The sequence below is a fragment of the Chiloscyllium punctatum genome, chromosome 5, assembly GCF_047496795.1.
Source record: "Chiloscyllium punctatum isolate Juve2018m chromosome 5, sChiPun1.3, whole genome shotgun sequence".
Taxonomy (NCBI): Eukaryota; Metazoa; Chordata; class Chondrichthyes; order Orectolobiformes; family Hemiscylliidae; genus Chiloscyllium; species Chiloscyllium punctatum.
In genome coordinates this window covers 17,212,814-17,224,967 of record NC_092743.1, presented here as the reverse complement: position 1 = coordinate 17,224,967, position 12,154 = coordinate 17,212,814, and the positions used below count along the sequence as shown (strand labels likewise).

Genomic DNA, 12,154 nt, shown 5'->3' with positions numbered 1-12,154 from the left:
GAAATTATTGGAAAAACTCAGCAGGTATGCAGCATCTGTGGAGAGAAAGCAGAGTTAATGTTTTGGGTCCAATGATCCTTCTTCAAAATGTTCTAAAGAAAGATAACTGGACTCAAAACCTTAACTCTGTTTTCTCTCCACAGATGCTGCATACCTGCTAAAGTTTTTCAGTAATTTCTCTTTTTGTGGCAGTTACATAGAGTTCTATAGGTCTAAAGAGATCATAGGGATTCGGGCAGTAAATAGGTACAGGGTTTGATGATCAGCCATGACCGTATTGAATGGCCTGCTCCTGATGGTTATTTTTCTATGTTTCTATGTTTACCTCTGATAGTTCAGGCTCACTCTATCCCTGCTACTGTACCCACCTTGCACTAAGGTTTATGCTTATCCTCATACTATCATCATTGGCTGCAACACCTTCATTCACTCACATTTTCTGACTCCAACCTCTGACAACATTAAGCCTGCATGATCTCTGCACTGTCTACATACTCACGTGTGATATATCTCCATCTGCACCAAACGTAACATCTGTGCCACCCACTTTCATCACTCTTAGTACTTGCCTCTATCTCATTCCAGAAGGAAAACAGCCCCAATAGGACAGAAAGAGTAAAGATGGGTGATGGCTGCCTGATATTTGACTCCTCACCTCTTATATGGTGAGCATCCTGACTCTAAACATCCTGAGCTGACTGACCACGTCCAAGCCCCTGGACTGATATCAGAGACTGGCTTGACTTTCTATACCAGAGCCCCTAAGTGAAGGCTATATCCCTTGAAATTGACTGAAGACTGCTGACAACCATGCCAAGCTTCCTGCTTTGTGTCTGCTCTAAATGGCAAGGCAGTGTAGTAATACTGTGAGCCTCATATCTCCAGTTTAGGGGGAAAAGATGCAAAACGTCAGGACAAGGCAATGCATGACAGGAGTGCAGTGTGCATCCAGGTAGGCTCAGAGTGAGTCAATGCTATGACAGCAAATAAGCAGGTTGCAGATACAAAAAACTAAAAAAAACTCTGAATTCTGGGAATCTGAGACAAAAACAGATATTGCTGGAAAATCTCAGCAGGTCTGGCAACATCTGTGGAGAGAAATCAGAGTTAATGTTTCAAGTCAAATGGAACTTCTTTCAATGCAGCCTGATCAGTCCATGAACTGGGTGCATGCCCCTGAGTTTACAGTGTCCTTGCAGCAGTGTTACAATGATAGTTGCTGATGCAGACCGAGGTGCAGCAATGAAGTGCATACTATAAAAGTTGATCCGAGAGGTATATTGAGGTTTCTTAGAGACTGACACATGACAGATGTCAATGTTTGTGGAAGTGGAATGCATGTAGCCAGTACCTTGGATCATGCCCTATAGTACTGCTCAACATGTAGATCCTTTGGAACGAATGGTGAGCTGAAGTTGTCCGTTACCTCCTCAGCTGTCCTTGTAATTTTGATATCTAACTTGTTTGGTGCATTTGTTAGGAAGCTGAATATTAATGAGGTACACTGCACTGTCAATCAAGCTTTAATAAAGTTATCTCCTCTTAAGTGGCAAGTCACCTCACCGCTTGTTCTTGTTCCTGTCTTTACATATTGACAGGTCAAACATGACTGAGAACTGGGGCATGTATGCCCTGGGGCACCTGGAATGAGTAGATGTCTTGCTTACAGCAGTTGTCTGAGTGCCAGAGCCCTCAGATGGTTCTTCTTTGACTGGTTGTGAAGAAGTGCTCACTAGATTGCGCTCCCATGTCTAATTAGATTAAGTAAGGGATCAAAGGTTACAGGAAGAAAGCAGGAGAATGGGGTGGAGAAGCATACCAGCCATGATCAAATGGCAGAGCAGACTCAATGGGCCAAATTGTTTAATTCTATTCCAATATCTGTGGTCTATGCTCTCACCAAGTCTTTTTGTGCTGTAAGAGGGTTCGTGGGTTCCTTTTACAAGGTGGAGTTGAGATTGAAGTGTCTCCAGTGCTGGTCTCTTCATCATAGAAGTTCAAAGAGTGCCTTTAGCACCTGCATTCAAGAAGATAATCAATTGCAAAAGATGAATAAAGCTTCTACAGGTTAAGAATGAATTAGTGTTGGTGGTAATGGACAGCAGCACATACAATGAAGCTTACTGGTTGGGTTGCCTACTGATGTTGTCCAATCACAAGAGTAGTCCTGTTCTTCCCTGGCCAGTTTCACTGTCTTCTCCTCATAGTGAATGAGAAACTTGATACCTGTTACTGTATGCCGGTCCTGGACCTTTTAACCCTGTTGTGTGCTCTCTTTTTCCTAGTCAGTTAAAGTAAGGAATTGAATATGATTGAAATGGATGCAAGAGCAGTTCGTGGTCATACTTGAGTAAGATAGGTGATGAGGTATCTCCAGTGAGAAACGAGACAGGATGCATTAGTAACACAAACAGTGCAGAAGGCAGAAATGATTAGTATTTGTACAGGATGAAGTGAGTATTCGCCTTTGAGTAAACATGATTCATGTGAAACTGAGGGTTGTAGTCCACCACCCTTGGTGAGATGCACTTACAATGGTTGACTTTGAGTGAGTAATGGCACACTTCGCCTGTGAGATAACAGAGAGAAAATAGTGCCATTTAGCCATGCAGAGCAAAGAAGATCATTGACCTTTTCTTGCATTTCCTGGTTGTTTGTCTTCACATGGCATACAGCACTGACCAGTGCTGCTATCTAAGTGCAAGTTATCCGGGTCAGGTTGTATGACCTCTTGTGCTCTGTAGTGATTAGGGTAGACCTTTTCTCCACGATCTTGTTACTATCACCTTGAGATATTTGTCCATGGAGTGAGCTTTGCTTCTTCTGTGCAATTTCTTCAGACTCAAAGGACTGCAGTTTGAGGTATCATTCCTTCCTTGTAGCATCTGAAGTTGTGTGCAGCTGACCTTCAAATAAGGCAATGGTTGTGTGAAAGCCATTAGATCCCAACACTTAAGATTCCCCCAAGCATCACAACCAATATCTCACTCGTGTAAGTTGCAAAGAAAAATCCAGAAGATCGCTTGAGATAACTTACCCAGGCCATATTATGTTAATATCATGAAACTCACTCATTACCACACTTTAATTATGAATTGCAAAATTCTGCCCATATATTTGTCTTCACAGTAAAAAGACGCAAATGCATTCTGGAAATAATGGGGGCTTCAAAGCTCTAGTAAGCTTAAGGACCTGAACGTCAGGCCAGATTATCTAAAGGAGTTAGGAATATGGTTTGGAGAGGCTGGGTGCACATATACCAGGGATTAGCATATTGCCGAGGTGAGGCAGAAACTGAACTTTTGAGTGCACTGCTCCCTTTCTATTGTGGGTAAAAACCTGGTAATTGGTGTTGCTGCACATGGCACAGTTCTAGCCCATTTCCTGAGCCTGCGCTTTAGCAATCACCCAAGCTATCTTCCACTTCATCTAGAGTTCAATGATTGCTAGTGTCTAAAGAGACAGCATGTGCAAACCTCTGGAGGGGAGAGGGTGTGGGTGGGGTGGGGGGTGGACCACCTTCATCCTAATGCTTATCTTTGTGTGTGGTTGTACCAAACTGTGCTTGGATCCTCTATATGCAAACATGAAGTGTCACCATATGCCTCATAAATCTGTCCCCAATGTTGTGAAGGATGATTCTGGCCTTGTTGCTATGCAGCACTCTATATCACCTGCCCCTGTGGAAAAATTATAAAGACAAACACATCGATCATCAGAAAGTGGTCAGCACAAAGTCTTCAGCATTCTGCGGGAAACAGAGAGGGTGGATCCTGTTGAGAGGTTCCTTGAGCAAATAGTCAACATCATTTGTTAGAATGTTTCATCACCAGAACTTTCCAACAAGTCTAAAGACACAGCTTGGCTGGTGGCAAGAAGTGCATTGCCTGTCAGATCCTTCATGTACATCCAGTCAGAATGCATCTAAACACTGCCCTCAAACAAGCTGTGCTTGTGAAGAAACTGTCATACATCTTCTGTAGAGGCTGGAGGTCTGGAGAGTGACACCATGGTTTTTGTCAAGGTCTGTCCTGAGCACCTCCATGACCAACACTAACATCAACTGCCCGTGAAGTACCATCAAATCGGTAAAAGATTCTCTTTGGCTCTGTCTAAACTTGTAGGTCTTCTAGTGTAAAGAACTGACCTCAACCAAGAGTTGCAGACTGGCACATTCCAAGGTCCAGAACCAAATCTGAAAGGACACAATAAAGTCTGGTACATCTGTTGCCAAGGTGCGGTAGGGAAAGACCACGGTCTAAGGTCTTTCTGCCCAAGTATAATGGGGTTCATTCAGTTGTGAGATCTTCTCATTAACTTCAAATGAATAAAAATAGCTTCCTACATAAGTAAAAATGCCTTTTTTTCCCAGTTGCAGAGAAAGTCTAGGGTAATAACTCCATAGAGGCTGGGATCCTGTCATCAAGTCACCCTTTGTTTACGCATGATCACTCCTTGATTGTAGTAGATTAGATTAGATTAGATTACTTACAGTGTGGAAACAGGCCCTTCGGCCCAACAAGTCCACACCGCCCCGCCGAAGCGTAACCCACCCATACCCCTACATCTACCCCTTACCTAACACTACGGGCAATTTAGCATGGCCAATTTACCTGACCTGCACATCTTTGGACTGTGGGAGGAAACCGGAGCACCCGGAGGAAACCCACGCAGACACGGGGAGAATGTGCAAACTCCACACAGTCAGTCGCCTGAGACAGGAATTGAACCCAGGACTCTGGTGCTTGTGAGGCAGCAGTGCTAACCACTGTGCCACCGTGCCGCCCTAATACAGTGGGGACAGAAACAGTATTTTCACAAGCTGCAGCGTTGGAGTTGATCTGCAGAAATGGCAGTACTGCCTCACACAGAGTCAGGCACCAGATTGTCAGTCTCTGACATTTACCCTTTTTATATATTCGCTCGGGCTCCCTGATTGGACAGGATTGTATGGGTTGGCTGACCTTGTTACAATCACTACACTGGGAAATGTTAAAATTCCAATGTTTTGTTTGTTTTTTTTTCCCTTTGCAAAGACTGTACAGAACTGATTTAGAACTTCTGTATGTACTAAGTTTTTTTTAATGAATAAAGTATGTTTTTAAAATAAATAAAATGTCTGCAACAAATGTTCTCTAAACCAGTTACTGGAATGAGTGGATTATCCAATGAGAAGAGAGTGAATTAACTAAGCCTATATTCCACTAAGTTTCGAAGAATGACAGATGGTCAAATTGAAACAAATGTAATTCTTAAGGGATTTTATAGCATGGAAGCTAAGAAAATTTTATCCCTGCCTGGAAATTCTAGAACAAAGCATTTTAGACTTAGAATATGGAGGATTTAGGATTGAAACATGGAGAAAGTTTTACTTCCAAATAATTGTGAGCCATTGGAATTCTCCAGACAGCCAAGGATTCTCACTCTTTCAGTATACTCAATTCAAAGATCAATTTGTTTTAAGGGTACAAGGAATTAAAGTATGTGGGCAGAGTGTTAATTGCTCAGACCTTTGAGTATAGGAGTTGGGATGTCATGATGAGGTTGTACAGGACATCGGTGAGACCTTTTCTGGAGCACTGTGTGCAGTTCTGGTCACTTTGTTGGAAGAAGGATAGAACTAAACTGGTTCAGAAATGATTTACCAGTATGTTGTCAGGAATCGAGGGTTTGGGATACAAAAACAGACTGGAAAGACAGGGATTCTTTTCACTGGTGTATAGGTGGTTGAGGGTGACCTTATTGATGTTTACAGGAGCATTGATCAGGTGAATAGCAAGGGTCTTTTCCCTAGCAGGGGGAGTTCAAAACTAGTGGGCATATTTTAAGGTAATAGAAGAAAGACTGAAAAAGGATATGAGAAACAACTTTTTTAACGCAGCGAGTGGTTAGTGTGCAGAATGAACTGCTTGACAATGTGGTGGATGTAGGTACAGTTACAAAGCTTAAAAGGCATTTGGCTAAATTTGTGCAGAGGAAGTGATTGGAAGGATATGTGCCAGGCACAGGCAGGGTGACTAGTTTAGTTTGGAAACATGGTTGACGTGGACTGGTTTGACCAAAGGGTCTGCTTCCATGCTGCATAACTCTATAAGAATGGGAAGGTGAAGTTAAGTAGAAGATCAGCGATGATTTTGTTGAATGGCAGAGTAGACTTGAAGGGCCAAATAGCCTAGATTTGCTGCCATGTTTACTAAAAACAATTTATTGTATTTTCAGATTTTCCAGAACAGAAATTCATTTCTTAAACTGAATATTGGAGTTTGAACTCACATTAATTTAGATTATTAGTCACTACTATTGGATGACTGGACTGGCAGCACAATGCTATGTCATCATACTTATCCATTATGAAATGACTTTACCGACTAGCAGAAAATGGAATTGCAGTCAAACATGTTAGAAGTTGCAGGCAAGCACCCAGAAAGTAATTTTAAGATCTTGTTTCATTAAAACCAACCTTTGAACTTAGTTCGACACATGGGGTTGTCTTCATCTTTTGTAAGACTCCTGATAGCTCAGGAAGTTCTTCTTCTGTGAGGTCAAGACTCCAGATATATTGCAAGGTTAAAAGAACATTTCCATAGAAGACCATGAACGGAGATGTGAGCATGGCATATCGCCGCCGATCTCGCACCATCCAAAGAACACAGGACCAGATCAATAAGACAAAGGTGAGCCAGCTATGATAAGTAATACTCCAAGCCTAAAGGAAGATGACAGTAAAATGGTCAGAAAAAACCCAAAACTAAACAGCATCTTGTGCAACAAATATGGCCCTGAATATAACTGACATTCCTTGAAAAATCAAAATATTAAATCGAATTAGTAATAAAAAGTGATATAAACAAAAAGACACCCAATAAAGAAAATGAAATTTCACATTTTTCATTGATTAGTTGATGCAAAAAGCTAAGGTAAGCTTAGAAAAGTCGTCTGAAATTTGGTGAATTGAATGTTAAAGACTTCGCTAAATCAAAAAAAATTCAGTTACATAATACATATTATTTATTATTTCTGGAATAGTACTAGTGAAGTAATCTGCCTGACAAGTATTACTTTCTCTACTTCTTTCTATAAACAATTGTTGTTTTAGTAAATAATTAGTATTTATGTGATCTGTTCATGAAAATGTAGCTCAGGCATTTCAACGTTTTCTACTTCTCTTTTAGTCGTGTGCATACTTCTCTGAGACTATGGACAATTTTTTTCTCGCAGGCAATTGCCTCTCACCACCAGCTTATAAAATGTTGGCAAAAAAAAAATCTGCATCTGTAGGCACAGGAAGTCAAGATTGCTCTTATGGTCCTTAGGCTAAGGATGTAGCTTCCACTCCCATTTGACAGGATGCCTTGCCTCTGACAGCTGGTCATGAATCAGGAGACTTGCAAAATTGCAGTCTCAGAAGCACCACTCAGAACAGTACCACTCCCTGATGATGAGCCATGCAGGAGGCCAAAATCATAGGTGAGTTGAGTGGCTTTGCTACAGCGAATCAGACAGGCCCTGACAAGGGTAGAATAGAATGAGGTTCGAGCAAATGTATTTGCTTATCATCATTGAGTGGGTGCTCTCTTCTCAGCACAGGAACACAAAGGGTGACCTCAACACAAACCCATAATGTATATCTGGCAGCCTGACCACATAGCACAGGTACCCCCAGCTGCAAATAAAGTAGAAGTGATGTTTAGTGAAGCCCATTAGGTTGCCATTATTGGTTCCCATTGGCTGGTGGGCGAAAGGTCATTCCTGGCACTATGAGGAAAAATACCAGTAGAGGTGGTTAAGCAATGGACGAAGAGACCATGCACAAAATGTGGGCCTGTGTCTCCAACCCATTATACTAGCAGGGAGTTGGAAAGGGTACTAGGAATCCCAGATCAATTGAGGGACTCAAGTAACAGGAGACAGCAATTTTGGGTTGGGTAGAGTGTCCAGGTGATAAATTGAATACTAAATCAGGAGGACTGGAAGGCCATTAAAATTGGAAGGATGAGAGAAGTTGGGTAATAAGTAAGGCTAGGTGAATAAGCAGGGATAGCATTGCAGAGAGTGCAGAACTCACAGCTGAAATGGGAGGCAGGAGAGTGGGTGTTAACTTGCTTCACTGGGATAGCACATTGGAAATCAAGGCTCACTATTCCCAGAGTCATCATAAATATTAATGATGCGACAAAAATATGCAAAATTGTTTATGCTACCTGTCTTTTAGATCCAGGTTGACAGAAAGCATGGATTAGTTTTCTGTACTTAATCAACATTAACTAACTACAAACAAATAGATTTTAGCTACAGGAAAACAATTATGGACCATCAATGTATAACTGTACTAGTTAAAACTCTAACCCCCTTATAAAGCAGTCCTATATGCAAATGCAGACAGACATACATGCATACACATACAAAAACACAATGTAGGGGAAAAAGTCTTGGAAAGCTGTTCAGCAGTTCATGGCTTGCCAGGACATGCTGCTTTTTGATTATAACAGCTCATTTTTTACATAAACCTAACTGGGAGATGGACAGGATAAATGGATGATAATTACAGTGAAGAGTTTATATTTTCTATTTTCTCATTATTAGATTTTGGCTCTACCACTGAGAAAGTGCTGGCATCAAATAAATTAAATGAATAAAAGAATGTCATGTTTTCCCCAGCACCATTTATAATCTGTGTGATGGCACATAGTACTTCATCAAAGGTCTCTTTGGAGGCTATGCTTCTGTATCTACTCTTATCAGGTAAGTAAAATAATGACATACACATTCCTGTCCTTGAGATGAAACAGATTCTGCATAGCATTTTGCTATTCTTCAGTTGTTGTTAAAAGTTTTCTTCCAAAGTTTGCGAGATGGAATTTATTCATTTCCAGTTCATGCATTGAGCAGCAGCTGTCTCACATACTGGATAGTGTTGGTCTATGAGAAAAGGTTCATTTTGACAGCACTTCTCTGTTCCTATAAATATTCTGCTGCTGCACAAGTGGTAGTAACATATAAATCAATTCTGCGCAGTTTTATATTTTAGCACACACAATTGTTTATTCAACTAGTGTTAAACAACACAGTAACAGAGAATATAAAATCAGCCTTCCACCTTTGAACTTACCATCATAGCAATGAGTGCACATATATAGCTCTGCTTCATAATGAAACGGAAGATGGTGATGAGGCTGTTGAGTCTGCTATTCACTGTCTCTTCAGGAATTATGTCATCTTCAATTTTGTCTGACAATGACAAGTAGAAATAGTTATAGAGTCATACAGCCTGAAAACAGGCCCTTCAGCCCAACTTATTCATGCCAGCCAGGTTTCCTGAATTGAACTAGTCCCATTTGCCTGTATTTGACCCAAATCCCTCTAAATCTTTCCTGTCCATGTGCTATCCAAATGTCTTTTAAATGCTGTAATCGTACCCACCTTTATCACTTCCTCTGGCAGATAGTTACATATTGCACCACCATGTGTGTGAAAAAGTTGCCCCTCAGATCTCTTTTAAATCTTTCTCCTATCACCTTAAACCTATACCTTCTAGTTTTTGATAGCTCTATCCTGGGGAAAAGTCTTTAGCTATTCACCTTGTCTATGTCACTCATGATTTTAAAAACCCCTCAGCATCCTAAACTTGAGAGAGCAAACATCATTTCAGGGAGAAGTTCCAAATATTCAAGACACTCAGAGAGAAAAATTTGCGTCATCACTATTTTAAATACACCACCTGATCTTTAAACAGTGACGTCTAGTTTTAGATTCTCCCATGAAATGAAACATCCTCTCCACACCCACCTTATCAAATCCCCTCAGAATCGTATATGTTTCAGTCAAGTCACCTCTTACTCTTCAAAACTCCAAAAAGTATAAGCTCAGTCAAGAGTGTGTTGCTGGAAAAGCACAGCAGGTCAGGCAGCATCCAAGGAGCAGAAGAATCGACATTTTGGGCATAAGCTTTTCCAGCAACACACTCTCAACTTGATACCTAGCATCTGCAGTCTTCACCTTCTCCAAATATAAGCTTAATATAACCTTAATCTAGCAGCAGAGAGAGAACTCAGACTTTGTGTTGCAGCAGAGAGAGAGCTGTATCTATCAGCCTCAACAGTGACTTCCAAATTCCAACTGAAAAGCAAAACTAAAACCCTGGGTCTGTGAGAGCCTGACTCCACCCACTCATGATTCTTTATTTTTATCTAATTTTTTAAAAACTCAGGGAGCTCAATGTTATATACTCACTTCTTCTGAAGCTGATATTTTGGCAACATTCTGGCAACACTTCTCCGCAAGGGAAATAACACGTTGGGCTACTAAACAGTGGCCAGTGATGCCCACATCCCAAGCTTGGAAAAATACTAATGTGTTGTGCTTTCCCATCATTGAGTTTGGTATATTTGTGTCCATTGATCAATTGTCTACCACAGTTCATGTCTGGATGTTGAAGGGCTGCACAGCTTAGATCTGCTGCATTGGCTGTTAGATCACATAGCAATGTCTGCTGCATGCTGCTTTCTCTGTTTAACATATAAGTAGTCCTGTATTGTAGCTTCACTGGGTTTACAGCTCATTTTTAGATATGCTTAGTGTTACTCCTGGCCTCCCTTCTATGCTCTTTATTGAACCAGGGTTAGTCTCCCCACTTGATAGTAATGATAGATAATTTAAAATATGCTGGCCACTTGATTACAGATTGTGGTTGAATATAATTATGCCATGGATGACCCATGACCACCTCAGTTATGTCCAGCTTTGAGTTGCTAGAATTGTTCAAAGTCTGTCCCAATTAGCAAGATGATGGTGCCATGCATCATGATGGAGGATGCTGTCAATGTCAAGATGGGACTTTGGTTCCATAATAATTGTGGTGACACTCCTACTGATACAGAGGTGTATCTGTTACAGGTAGACTGGTGAGGTCAAGTTCAACTAGAATTTTACTTCCTATTGATTCCCTACCTGCCAAAGACTCAATCTAGCAGCTACATCTGTTAGAACTCAGCCAGTTCAGTCAGTGGTAGTGGTTATTAAGCTACTCCTGATGTTGGACATCAAAAATCCCAATCAGAATACATTCTTTGGCCTTTGTGCCTCCTCCTATAGCCAAAAGTGGGAATGTTCACTGATGACTGCATAATAGTGCAGATACTGAAGCAGTTCATATCCAAGTACAGCAAGACCTGGACAATATCCATGATAGGACTCACAAATGGCAAGTAACATTTACACCAGAGAAGTGTTAGACAATGACCATCATTAACAACCAAGAATTTAATCATTACTCTTGACATTCAGTGTCACTTCACAGCATTGAAATCCTCACTATCAACATCCTGGGGGTAACCATCAACCAGAATTTGAACTGGAGCAGCCTTAATAATACTATGGCTTTGATTTGATTTATTACTGTTATAATATATGTTTCGTGAACGTGAATTCGCTGTAACGTGATTGATGAATTGCGGACGCTATTTCTAAAGCACAAAGTTTTAAAACAGGTGTTGGCTGTAACGCCATTATAGAACCAACATATTAAGTGCTGTTTCTTAAGTGCATTTTTTCTGTAACGCAGGGTTGCACAAAATCATAACCATTGAAGAACTGACTGTTTTGTCACATGTACCGAGAAACAGTGAAAAGTACTGATTTGCTTGCTAACTAGACAAATCATACCTTACATAAGTACATCATGGTAATAGAATAAAATGCAAAATATAGTGTTATAGCTGTTGAAAAGGTGTAGAGAAAAATCAACTCAAATATATAACAGGCTCATTCATAAGTCTGTTAAGAGCGTGGAAGAAGCTTTTCTTCAATCTGTTAGCACATGTTTTTGAATTTCTGTATCTTCTGGGTGGAAAAAGGTATAACCAGGGTGGGTGGGGGTCTATGATTATGTTGGCTGATTTCTGAGGCAGTGGGAAGTGTAGACTGAGTCAATGGAAGGAAGGCTGATTTTCAAAATGGACTGGGCTATGTTCACATCTCTCTAATTTCTTGTGGTCTTGGGCAGAGCAGCTGTGATGCATCCAGATAGGATGTTTTCTATGGTGCCTCTATAAAAATTGGAGTCATTTTGAACATACCAAATTTCCTTCACCTTCTGAGAAAGCAGAGGCTCTGGTGTGCTTTCTTGACTGTAGTATCAACGTGAATAGACCAGGAC

The 12,154-nt window shown here is 40.8% G+C and overlaps 1 protein-coding gene across 4 annotated transcripts in view; it reads right to left on the bottom strand.

The window, feature by feature from the left end:
- Positions 1-12,154, bottom strand: part of piezo2b (piezo-type mechanosensitive ion channel component 2b) — a 762,691-nt gene that overhangs the window by 231,958 nt on the left and 518,579 nt on the right. For all 4 annotated transcript variants that reach the window (XM_072569838.1, XM_072569835.1, XM_072569837.1 and 1 more), the window contains exons 12-13: positions 9,110-9,228; positions 6,461-6,706 (exon numbers count right to left, since the gene is read on the bottom strand). In XM_072569838.1, coding sequence (XP_072425939.1) covers positions 6,461-6,706; positions 9,110-9,228 — 365 coding nt within the window. The remainder of the gene's footprint in view (positions 1-6,460; positions 6,707-9,109; positions 9,229-12,154) is intronic.